The following is a 13,189-nucleotide window of genomic DNA, read 5'->3' on the forward strand; positions in this document are numbered from 1 at the left end:
TTTTATTCAGCTTGACAGTTACATCAGTTACTGGGAGCCAGAACTTGTCGGAAGAGGGGGAACCTTGACACCTGGAATTTGTAAGATTCTGGTATCTTTCTGTCTTCTATGTTTTCCAGCTATTTACACTCTTTTTATAGAATAGATTAAACAAAAATATGTGGTGGCTGGAATTGGATAATAAACTTAGTTACTGGCCAGTATAAATGTAAACAAACCTACTGACCCATGGTAAGAAAAGTGCAAAGGAAAGATAGACTTGTGGTTGAGACATGGGACTGAAAGTCAGAAGATCAGCTTTCTCTTCTCAACTGTCACAGGCTTCCTTTGTGACCTTGGGAAAATCATTTACTCTTGTCTCTGACTTCATTTCCATATCTGTAAAATGGGGGTACATACCTACTTTACTGGGATGTTCATCAATATTTGTAAGGTTCTTTGAGATCTCTGGGTGGGAAGACACTATGGAAGTGCTAAGGAATATAGATGGTGATTTCCCCATCAGAGGAGTATAAGGAAGACAAGACCCAAATCCTGCCCAGTTTCTAACCCCTCCTGTCTGCGCCTATGAACCAATTTCTATTTGCTTCTCTAGTTCAAATTCCACTGGATCTCATTGCAAATACTTGTTCAGTTGATTTACTATCACTTCCACTTAACTTTTCCTGCATATTTTCCCCCCTCTTTCCAAAGGCACTAGCACGCAGAATGCATTAGTCTCCCTAAACACAATCAGCTTGTTTCTCCAGCCCAGCTATAACCTTTGCAGAAAGACCCAGATGGCTCAAGCCAACTGATGCTTACCCTTAACTGTTAACATATAGGGGCACGTTCTTTAGTAGGCCTCCATAGTACTGCAGCTTGCAGTAGAAGTACAATGAATTTCCAGTTCTCTCTCTCTCACCCCTCCTGTGATTTGTTCTAGGTTTCTGCAACTGACCCTGATCAAGAAGCTGACCAGAGTGCACTTTGCTACTCTTTACATGGACCTGGGGCCAATAGTGAGTTCTGCATCAACGAGTACACAGGAGAGATCTATGCAAACAAAAAGCTAGACCGTGAAAAGCGATCCACGTGGCGCTTTCTTGTCCTTGCTACAGACGAAAATGGAGAGGGATTAACTGGCTTTGCAGATGTAATCATAGAGGTCAGAGATGTGAATGACAACCCACCTCTTTTCCTTTGCATGTCAGAGGGCTGCTTTGTGGGGCAGGTTCCTGAAGATTCCCCAGCAGACACCACTGTAATGGAAATGAATGCCATAGACCTCGATGACCCCAAAGCTGGGAAGAATGCAGTATTAACTTATAGAATTATTCAAAATGTCCAAAATGAAATCAACCTCAACTTGTTTTCAATCAACCCAGTTACGGGCACCATCTGTACTGTGCTCGGATCCTTGGACCGGGAGAAGGAAAATAAGTATCTGGTGGTGGTTGAAGGAAGGGATGGAGGTGGACTCACTGGGACAGGCACCGCCACCATTTTGGTGTCTGATATAAATGACCATGCTCCAGTCTTTACACGGAAGATGTATACGGCTTTTGTTTCTGAAAATGCAAGTATCAACACTGAGATCACAATGGTATCTGCTACGGACAGAGATGAAGGAGAAAATGCTGTGGTGACATTCAGCATCCTTGATGGGGATGATGATTGTAAATTCTCCATAGAGACAGATAAAATCAACAAACGTGGGGCTATTCGGTTGCGGAAACACCTAGACTTTGAGAAACCTCATGAGAGGGTGTTTAACCTGACCGTGAAAGCTGAAGACACCGATTTCTTCAACATTGCTCACTGTGTTATCTATGTGGAGGATTCCAATGACCATGCCCCTGTGTTTTATCCCCCATTCTATGAAGTGATGGCTCTGGCTGAAGATGTGCCTCTCGGCACTAGAGTTGTACAGGTTTCTGCTGTTGATTTAGATTCAGGGCTGAATGGAAGGTTTTTGTATCGCCTGATAAACAGGTCTGACCCAAGTGGACAGTTCTCGGTGGGTAATGATGGTTGGGTTGTAGTTGCAGGATTGCTGGATCATGAGACTGTGACACAGCACCACCTTGTGGTCATTGCCACTGATATGGGACAACCTCGTCTGACTGGCAGTGCCACTGTTCTTGTGACTCTGCAGGATGTGAATGACAATGGGCCAGAGTTTGAGGCCCCGTATAACCCTGTCGTCTGGGAAAACACTGCTTCGCCACAAATTGTCCAAATGAACGAGACTTCTACTTTGTTATACGCTAGAGATAGAGACACTGCTGCTAATGGAGGGCCTTTCTCCTTTCACTTACTTAGCAATTTTGGCAGCGTAACTTACTTTAACTTGCAGGATTTCAGCAATGGAAGTGCACTGCTCACTGCGCTGCATACTTTTGACAGAGAAGTACACAAGGTGTTTTACCTGCCCATTCTGATTACTGACAGCGGGATTCCTCCTATGAGCTCCACCAACACGTTAACTGTTAATATTGGGGACCGAAATGATCATCCTCATTCTGCTGGCTACATGGAATGCCTCATCTACTGCTATGATGGTAATTGATTTGGAGCTTATTTCACTAGGCTATACTCAGACCATGAGCAGCAGGCATGCAATTTGGAGAGATCTGTCCTATTCCACAAGAGCTGCTTTCTGTGATGCATTAGTATTTTGGTGGGGAATGCAGCTGTGCAGCTCTGATTTAGAACTGAAACTTGGTGCGTAAGGTCTGTTCCCAGGGGATGGAGTCAGTTGGTGTGTGGAGGAGATTGAATTTGGAGCTGAAGGAGGGTAATTGGCTTCTATCTTATGTACACTTCTATAAAATTTAAGTAAATGGTTTTCAGATGCTGTTTTGTTTCCCTTTAATTACAAAATAGCTTGACTTATTTTATACTGATGTTGTTCATTTAATAATGTTGTCGGGGGCTGTGATCTGGATTCAAGTCAAATACCCCGAAAGATTGCTTGAAATGTGAGGTTAAACTAATCTGGCATGTTGTCTATCAGTGTTTTAAATGTGAACCCGAATATGAACCATCTGTACCCTCTGAAAAGTTCATGCAAACTTTGAACGGCCCAAAAATGGAAACAAAAAAATCTTCAATGGCTGCTGCTTTTTGTGCCCTCCCTTGCTCATTGCAGCCATCATGAGGCAGGGCACCTTCCCTGACCCTCAGCTCCCCAATCCTTGATGATCTCTTGCAGTCCACAGTGTCCTTACATAAGCCTCAAAGGAGAGTAAACTATATAAATAAGTTATATTGTAACTGTGGGGCTTGCATCTGTGTGGTGTCAAACCACTACTCCTCCCTTGATCCCATTTTCTGCCTCTGGTGACATGGCATTCCCTCAAACTAGTGTTTCTTATCAGGAGGAATTTGACTTCACTTCCTAGTAGCACTGTCAATTAATCGCAGTTAACTCACACGATTAACTCAAAAAAATTAATCACAATTGCAGTTTTAATCACACTGTTAAACAAGAGACTACCAATTTAAATGTATTAAATATTTTGGATGTTTTTCTACATTTCCATATATATCTTTTATTCTGTGTTGTAACTGAAATCAAAGTGTATATTTTGATTACAGATATTTGCACTGTAAAAATTATAAACAGAAGAAATAGTATTTTTCAGTTTACCTCATACAAGTACTGTAGTGTAATCTTCGTCCTGAAAGTGCAACTTACAAATGTAGATTTTTTTTTTTTTGGTTACATAACTGCACTTAAATTGTTTTGTTTTTAAAACTTCAGAGGCTACAAGTCCACTCAGTCCTACTTCTTGTTCAGCCAATTGCTAAGACAAACAAGTTTGTTTACATTTACAGAAGATAATACTGTCCTCTTCTTATTTACAATGTCACCAGTAAGAAAGAACAGGCATTTGCATGGCACTCTTGTAGCCAGCATTGCAAGGTATATACGTGCTAGATATAAAAGTTTATTAGAGAATATTTAAATAAAGATGGTACAAAGAGTTTGAAGCGTCAGCATTGATCATTGGGGGCAACATACAGAGTATAGGGGGACGCTGGTATTTGGAAATTGGTTGGAACATACTTATGCCCCTTCATGCTTTGGCCACCATTCCAGAGGACATGCTTCCACGCTGACGATGCTCTTTAAAAAAATAATGCATTAATTAAATTTGTGACTGAACTCCGCGGGGGAGAATTGTACGTCCCCAGCTCTGTTTTACCCGCATTCTGCTATATATTTCATGTTACAGCAGTCTCGGATGGTGACCCTGCACATGTTGTTGTATATTTTAAGAACACTTTCACTGCAGATTTGACAAAATGCTAAGAAAGTATCAATGTGAGATTTGTAAAGATAGCTACAGCACTCAACCCAAGATTTAAGAATCTGAAGTGCCTTCCAAAATGTAAGAGGAACGAGGTGTGGAGCATGCTTTCAGAAGTCTTAAAAGAGCAAGACTTCAGTGTGGAAACTACAGAACCCGAACTGCCAAAGAAAATCAACTTTCTGCTGGTGGCATCTGACTCAGATAATGAAAATGAACATGTGTCAGTCCGCACTGCTGTGGATGGTTTTCAAGCAGAACCCGTCATCAACATGGACACATGTCCTCTGGAATGGTAGTTGAGGCATGTGCATCTGGCACGTAAATATCTTGCAACGTGGGCTACAACAGTGCCATGTGAATGCCTGTTCTCACTTTCAGGTGACATTGTAAACAAGATGCGGGCAGCATTATCTCCTGAAAATGTCAATAAACTTATTTGTCTGAGTGACTGGCTGAACAAGTAGGACTGAGTGGACTTGCAAGCTCTAAAATTTTACATTGTTTTATTTTTGAATGCAGTATTTTTGTACATAATTCTATATTTGTAAGTTCAACTTTCATGATGGAGATTGTATTACAGTACTTGTATTGGGTGAATTGAAAAATACTTTTTTTTGTCTTTTTACAATGCCAACAGTTGTAATCAAAAATAAGTACACGTCTACCCTGATATAATGATGTTATAGGTGAAACTGCGTTATATTGAACTTGCTTTGATCTGCTGGAGCGTGCAACCCCGCCCCCCCTGAGTGCTGCTTTGCCATGTTATATCTGAATTCTTGTTATATCGGGTCATGTTATATTGGGGTAGAGGTGTATAAAGTGAGCACTGTACACTTTGTATTGTGTTGTAATTGAAATCAATTTATTTGAAAATGTAGAAAACATCCAAAAATATTTAAATAAATGGTATTCTATTATTGTTTAACAGTGCAATTAATCGTGATTAATTTTTTTTAATCACTTGACATCCCTACTTCCTAGGTATACTGTAGTAGAGCTGACATGATGATATGTTCTAAGATGGTTATATATAGACAGCGCCAGTGTATTGGACAGCTATTATACTTGGTGTGTGCTTGTTATAAGGTTTAGTTTGATGTACAGAGTGAAATTTTTGTGTGGTGCTAATTGCACAAAAGGCCTTGGTCATTGCTGGCAGTCCTCAAGGGTCTGTTCTTGGACTGAAATGATGGAATATTGTATTCCTCAAACTTAATTACAGTAAATTTTGGACACCACTTTGCTGTACTTCATAAGATGAATTGCTCTGTTTTATCATCTCCTGTGAACTTAACTGAGGGGCTTTTTTGTCTTAAGTCTATTTAAATAGAAAAGACGTACATACATTGAGGTTGTGACACATGATAAAGTAAGGAAGGCTTTGTATTTCATGTTGCTTGTTGTGTTCAGGTACTGCAGGGGTTTAACATCAGTATATAATTTTATGTCCTATATAATGGCTATTGCAAAATATATTTATCAAATAACTACTGTTACAGTTACAGGGCTAGCTGCACCTCTGGCTCCTTTCTGGTTTCTCTGAGTACATCACTTCAAGTGTCGGGCTCTGGGTCTTTACTTATCTCAGGGCTCAATTGTACAGTGCTCCCACTGGGGTATAGTATCCAGTGTATCCACCATTCTTATCCCCCAAGCCCATCTGAGTTCAGACACCTGTGGTTCTTCCTCTGGTATTCAGGGACAGAACAGCCTTCTTCAAGCACAAGTATTAGCAGTAGTAACACTTTAAGAGAAAACAAGATTTTTAAAACATTCTACATTTCCTTCTGTCTTACCATCCCCTGATGGTAACCTAGGCCGGCCTAACTTCTTCACCGGGTTTCTGTCTCAATTAATGCCTCATTCTTGAGTATCCTTTTTAATCCAGTTCTTTTAAACTTCTGTGTTCACAGCGGGCCTTTTCCTGTTCTGATCCAAACCAGTTTTGCAGGCTGACTGGAGACAAGCAGAGTCATCAAAGCTAATGGTTCAGAGAGAGCTTATCCTAAGCCCTTCTTTTCTTGCCTGCCTGTTTTTCTGGACAGCCTGAGTTAAACCAATAGCCTCATATAGAAAACACCCCAATAACCAGGCCAACATACAGTATTCATAAATCATTACAGAGCTGCCTTTAATTCCATCCCAAGTACTGACAAAGATTTTAGAGTTAAGGAGAGCCAGCGAAATTATAATTGCATATTTGTTTATATATGTGTGTATAAATGTCAGATACCTTTTAGTTATGTCATTCATATGTTTAATTATGATAGGTATCTTACCCACAACTGTACTGGGCCAAGTTCACGCACCAGACCACGATGACTGGGATCACAAGACCTATCAATTTGAAGAAAAAGCATCAAGGTATTTTAAAGAGAAAATAATGACCTGACCAAAAAGATGACAAATTTTCAAAAAAAAGAAAATATTTAAACTTTCTCTGAGAACTCACGTGCCAGAGTGTATTGTGTGCACTCTAATTTGTGTGCACACGATCTCCAAACCCCTCTCCTACAGAGGAAGCCACATTATACACAGTCATATGAGCAGATCCAGTTTGCTCCCCAGTCAGCTGCTGCCTAGGCCAGCAATTTCTGAGGTGAAATGTGCATCCCCTGACAAGCAGAGTGCCTTTAATCACTCCACAGGCAACCAGAAGCCTCACTAGCCAATTAAGGAGTTGCATTGGTATATTCAGAGGTGGCTTGGGATTCCTTCATCCTTTTTCAGAAGGATTGTGGCTGCAGTGTGGGATTTGGGTGAGGGAAAGGGGACAGTGTAATAATTTCAGGGATAATTGAATATTGCCAGAAATGAGGTACAACTGCTAGATTGGGACGTTTCACTAGCAGTGGTTATCTTTGGCCTTCGTGACAGCTTGGGATCCCACTCCGTCAAGAACCCTGTACTATGCACAGACACCTGACTAACGAGTTGGAATGCCATCCCATAGTCCCTGCCAGTGCCATTGGTCCCCAGCATAAATATAGTTCCCTAATACCCTCTCCACCCCTGGAGAAGTGGTGTTTTGGTGCCCCCACTTAGTTTTTGAGGTTCTGTCTACACTGGGAGCTTTTGCACCTGTGTAGCTAGATTGATGGGGTTTGCACCAGTGCAGAACAGAGGTGACTTGCAACAGTGCAACTTGGCTGTTTTGGCAGAGGGGAGCTGCACTGCTGCAAGTCACCTTTTTTATACCAGTGCATCTATACTAGGGGTTTGCATTCATACGGCTACATCAGTCTAGTGACATAGTGCAAAGTCCTTCGTGCAAGGACCAACGAGATCTTTGATCCACAGGGAAAGGTAAACAGAGGCAGGCCATGATACTACATATTATTTGAGAGTGTGCAGCACACCCTCAGGGTGGTAGTCTGCTAGCAGCTAGGAGGTAGCATAATTTTTTTTTTATTTTAATGAAGCTGCTGCCGAACCAGGCATCTTGCTATAGAATTTAGGTCAACTTTGCTATAGAATATGCAGATCTTTGACTATGGCCTTGTGTACACACTAAGGGCTCAATTCTGCACTGTATCTGAGCTCTGTTTAGAAGCACTGGAAAGGAGATGGCTCCCCAACTCTGTGCCACCCAGCACCAGACAGAGTTAGAGCAACTTGGAGTCCTGCTTTAGTTTATGCCACAGTTTTGGAGTTTCTAGAGGCCTTAGGCCAATGGAGGATAAGTGTAACAGAGTTCTGCTATACCCTGGCTCCTCGCTCTCTTTTCACCTGAGGTGAGGGGGTAGATCTGTTATGCTTGTCAGCTTTACACCAGGGGAATTCTCCACAAAATCTGGTCTTGACCTGATTGAATAGAGCTTATTCTTTGCCTTTTCCTTTCACATAATTTCTGTTGCAGGTACTTTATCCTCAATCATAACTCAGGTTTGCTGAGTATTAAAGAGGGTACCCCAACAGGAATTTACAATGTAAGAGTGAAAGTTACTGATGGAATCTGGCCAGATGTGATCTCGACAGTAAAGGTGGTTGTGAAGGAAATCAAAGATGATGCCATCCGTAATGCTGGGTCTATACGAATAAATGGTAAAAAATGTATTTTTTTATGCCCCTTTATGTTAGTGCTGTGTAACTCTGAACTCTTATTAGTGTCTGCTTAATTATTAGATATCTGTGTTGGATATGCTTAATATTCCTCTAAGTAGAGATCTGAAAAATGTACACATGCTCTGGTTTTTTTTTTCCCCTAATACATAAAGGAGGGTTAGAAGACACTGCAATAAATGCTGCATTCTAGGGTAAAACAAAGATAAGATCCACAAGTTCCACACTGACAATGCAACTATGTATTTATATTACAAATAGAATTTGTTTGAACAACTCTAGTAAAAAAAAATCCTTCTAAAGGTATTCCTGATTTAAAGAGAAATAAAATAAATGTAATGACTGAATAAATAAGCCCCACCGTGCAAACCATTGAGCAGAAACCAGTATGAAAAATTTCAGAGCCCAAAGGTGAAAAGTCTCTCAGTGCCACAAGAATAGAATCAGATATGCAAACTTAACTATTCTGGTCTCTGCTGCTCTCATTATAATTGAACGTCATATGATTCTGCTCAATCTCAAAGATGAGTGTATTATTTTTTAAATTATTTGTTACAGATATCACCGCAGAGGATTTTATATCTCAGTCTTCTGAGAGAGAAAGTAAATACAACCAAATGAAGAAACTACTTTCAGAAATCATACCAGCTCAACTCGAAAATGTCCACATTTTCAGTGTCTTGAACACCCCAGGTCAAACCCGAGTGGTTGATGTTTGGTTTACAGTTTCTGGACCACCATATTATAAAGCAGAAAAACTTAACGGCAACGTGGCAGTGTCCAAAGCACGAGTATGTGGCTTTCAACTCATTGAGTTAATTAAAAACTTGCATCTATAATCTAGTAGAAATGTTTGCACAGAATCATTGATTTTCTGAGAGAGGGAAAGATTGTATATTGCAATATTTGACTTTACTGAGCAAAATATTTCTTTATTAGTTTGGCCAAAAGTTTCAGATATAGATGCTTAAAGTTCAGACCCATAATCCATATTTAGGCATCCAAATACTATGAGCTAATTTTCAGAGTGGCAGATTTTGATGGGAGCTGAGGGTGTTCAGTGCCTCGGATTGTCAAGCCACTCATTTAGTTGCATAACTTTAGGCACCCAAATTTGACTATTTTGCCCTTGGAATACTGTACTTCCTTTAGGAGTATGTGTTTTAGAACACATATCTTCTACAGAGACTATGAAATCCTCCATAACTGATGCATATGGTTGGGTTTTTTTGTGCACATGGTTCTTGATGTTTTGCTTTATTTCCTCGGCCCATGTATTGAAATGTTCAGTAATTAGAACTCACAAAATTGCTCAGTCAAAAGATCCATCTTTCTACAGTAAGAAAGCAGAGTGATAAAATAACCTTTTCCCGTCAGAAAAAAATGTGAGCTGAAAATTAAACACACCAAAACACACTCCTGCAAATAAAATCTAATAAGCAGCTAAGTGACTTGCTGCGTTGGGAGGATGCGCTTTGGCAATGCAACATGGACTGGATCCTCTTGCCGTCAGGATCATGTCTATTTACTGTTGTTGTCCTTTACAACTATTTAATCTCAGTCTGATTTTAGAGAGCAAGTGTCCAGGTCACAAAGAGAGAGAGCAAGTATTTGGGATCTTTTGTTATAAAAGCTGAAATAAAATTACTCAGCTCAAAAAAAAAAAAGTGAAATTCTTCACAAATTATTTAATAAATTCTCAGTCAGTTCAAGTTAAAACAGTCCCAGTAAGGAGGCAGAGGACTGAATGGATACTACGATGGAGCTACCCTTTTATGGATAGTGGGTGAGGTCTGTAGGCAGGTTAATGGTGCACTGGCAGGGACACTCTCACTGCTACTGCTCAGGCTCTACCTGTTCTGTGGATAAATAAGATTTTGATTTCTCGGGGCTGTGATTCTCACACTGTCTTCAACATTAAGCTTCTTCCCACAGGAAGAGGCAGATTAATAAAACTAACTTTCTTCTCCAGCTGGAAATCATCTTGGATATAAGCATCACCCAGATTGGCATAGATGGGTGTGTGACTGCGAACTGCACTCATAGCACTGGATGTGTCAGCAAGTACAATTATAGTCATGTCCCCACAATAACTACTGCTGGAAGTGTCTCACTGGCGTCCGTGACGATCTTGAATAGTGCCCAATGCACCTGTGCAGCTAGAGAAAGCCAGCACCTTTTCTGCTCCTCATACCGGACAAACCCATGTCTCAATGGTGGCACGTGTATAGACACTGACTTGGGCTACAGGTTAGTAAAACTTTTCATGCTGCTCAGAACTTCTTCCGACTCAAAATGGGTGAGAAAGGGGCTCAGAGAAGCAAATCAACATTCATCACTTCTCAAAAGGCAGATCTGGCTGGATGTACTTGATTTTGTTCATGCCAACAGATTTCTCACCTTGTTGATGGCTTCTTAGGATCATAATCCTCAAAAAGCAGAAAGCATGAAAGGTGCACTGGCCTCCCTTAACTTGGAGGTATGAGAAGCTGAAGTTTGTGCAATCTATTAGTCAGTCACTTCAAACAGTACCACAGCATGTTACTCACAAACTCTTCCCGCAGGCACAAACCCCTCACTTTCCATGTTTTTGTATTTTTAATGACTAATCTTTAATACCCAGCATATTGTCAAACATGGAAGTGAGGAAAGAGTAATACACACACATACCTTGATCCCGAAGTGTGTGTGCAGATTTACATCACCCCTCACTTACACTTAACTATCTCTGCGGTGGAAAGGCAGCAGCAACTGCCCAATAGTTCTTGCAGGAGGTGACAGTGCAAATCAAGGTATTTAACTGAACTTGCAGAGACCCTGTCCATGGTAAAGCCCACATCCAATTCCAATATGCTGCTCAAATGTATTAAACATGGAACAGTCTTGCTACAGAGGAACACAGTCTTTTCACAGCCTCCTGCCATTATCATTCACTCACTTTAGAGACTTGGCCTATGAATAGATTCCCCCACACACATTTCCTTTATTGTCATTTGTAGGGATTTGCCCTTTTCCCCACCTGTCTCTTCAGGTACTGTAGTGTATAGGAACTGAATAGTACAACTGGTGCCCAATCTTCCTCTCTTCCATTATCCTTCTTTCCCATTAACAATCCTTCCCACAATCTGTATTCCTACCATACCTTATTCCCATTAAAATCTCTTGAGCCTCCATGGAAAAAAGCTTCTCACATCTATGTTTTTGTAAATATAAATAAAACAGATATAATTAAATATTTCAAAACAGTGAGCTTGCCATCACCCTAGTGGCTTGTAAGTTGTATCCCTTTCCCTGCTTCATTCATCTGTTTTTCCTGTTTCGACTGTAAGCTCTTGAGAGAAGGGATTCTCATCCTGTGTGTATAGCATCCAGCACATTTGAGGTACTATACTAATATATTCACAATAATCCACAAATCTGATAACCAGCAAGAAATCCTCTCTCTCGCCCTCTGTGTGATATTAAACAGTTAATAGCAGAAGGGTATTGCGAGGCCTTATATATTACGAGGAGTACTTCATCAGATGAAGTGGGTTTTAGCCCACGAAAGTTTATGCTCAAATAAATTTGTTAGTCTCTAAGGTGCCACAAGTACTCCGCGTTCTTTTTGCTGATACACACTAACATGGCTACCACTCTGAAACTTATATATTACAGTGGCTTAACTATTTTTTCACAAAAAATCCTTTATGTACATAATGTGCAGTATTACTTAAAACTAAACAGCTTGTAAAAATAAATGAACTAAGTACAGTTTGATGCATAAGCTTTGATTGTGATTATTCACCTGTTTGTTCTCCATGTGGTGATCTGCAGGGGGCCCCCACTCATTAGTGTGAGTTAGCATAATTTGTGCTGTATATTAAGGATCATTTCCTTAAGGGTTATATTCTGAGTTTTCAGCTTGGAGAAAAAACAAATTAAAGTTTTTCTTTACTCTTGAAGCTGTAAATGCCCTGCAACTTTTGATGGGCCTGACTGCCAGCAAACAAAACGTACCTTCAGAGGGCATGGTTATGCCTGGTTCCCTCCCATCAAGCCTTGCTTTGAGAGCCGTATCTCGTTGGAGTTTATTACTGACGTGACTGATGGCCTTCTGTTGTACAATGGACCCTTAGCACATGGTCATCCTGGAGAAGTGGAAGACTTCATTGCTTTAGGTTAAAAGCTTTAACAGATTCATTGTCTGCGTGAGTTCATGCATGCATGCATGTACAACTCAGGTTTTTATTTACTGTTGTGTACTTTCTCTCTTAAAAAAGAAAAAAAAATAAATGTTCTTGGCAAATGAGGAGCATTCAAAACAATTTACCAGCACTTCAAGTTCATTCTATGTACTGTTATTCCTTCCCTGCAGGCTAAGTGGTTTTAATACTAGTGAAAAAATGCAGTTTAAAAAGACTCATGATATCTGGGACAGCGCTAATCTGCATGTCATTCACACTAATAAACTCCTTAAACTGAAATTGAGTTGGTAGTTTTTAGTTCATGTGGATTTTAATACATATGTGGTTGACTTTTGGACAGGAGAAGGCTTATTCAATAACTGTTTCTTTTCCAGAGCTCTCTGACAGCGTCCCATCCCTGACTCTGAGTCATGGCTCTGGGGTACTCTTCCTGCAGTTGTCTCAGAAAGTTAATGTTGCAGATCGCCGCTGGCATAATATAAAAATTATAAGTGATGGAAAGGCAAGTATAAAAACAACCCTGTAAAACCTTTGGTTCTTCTATCTGAATATCATTTGAAGATAAGATTCCTGCTTTTAATATAGTGTCTGACTAGATATTTTTGTGTCCCCTATCCCACCCCCAATGGCCATGGC

General features: G+C 40.4%; 1 protein-coding gene across 1 annotated transcript in view; it reads left to right on the forward strand.

Annotated features, from left to right (window-relative positions):
* Positions 1-13,189, forward strand: part of LOC127045068 (neural-cadherin-like) — a 65,348-nt gene that overhangs the window by 39,358 nt on the left and 12,801 nt on the right. The window contains exons 17-23 of the mRNA XM_050940486.1: positions 926-2,543; positions 6,575-6,668; positions 8,164-8,348; positions 8,925-9,157; positions 10,339-10,616; positions 12,312-12,526; positions 12,928-13,055. Coding sequence (XP_050796443.1) covers positions 926-2,543; positions 6,575-6,668; positions 8,164-8,348; positions 8,925-9,157; positions 10,339-10,616; positions 12,312-12,526; positions 12,928-13,055 — 2,751 coding nt within the window. The remainder of the gene's footprint in view (positions 1-925; positions 2,544-6,574; positions 6,669-8,163; positions 8,349-8,924; positions 9,158-10,338; positions 10,617-12,311; positions 12,527-12,927; positions 13,056-13,189) is intronic.

Source organism: Gopherus flavomarginatus, chromosome 2, assembly GCF_025201925.1.
Source record: "Gopherus flavomarginatus isolate rGopFla2 chromosome 2, rGopFla2.mat.asm, whole genome shotgun sequence".
Lineage (NCBI taxonomy): Eukaryota > Metazoa > Chordata > Testudines > Testudinidae > Gopherus > Gopherus flavomarginatus.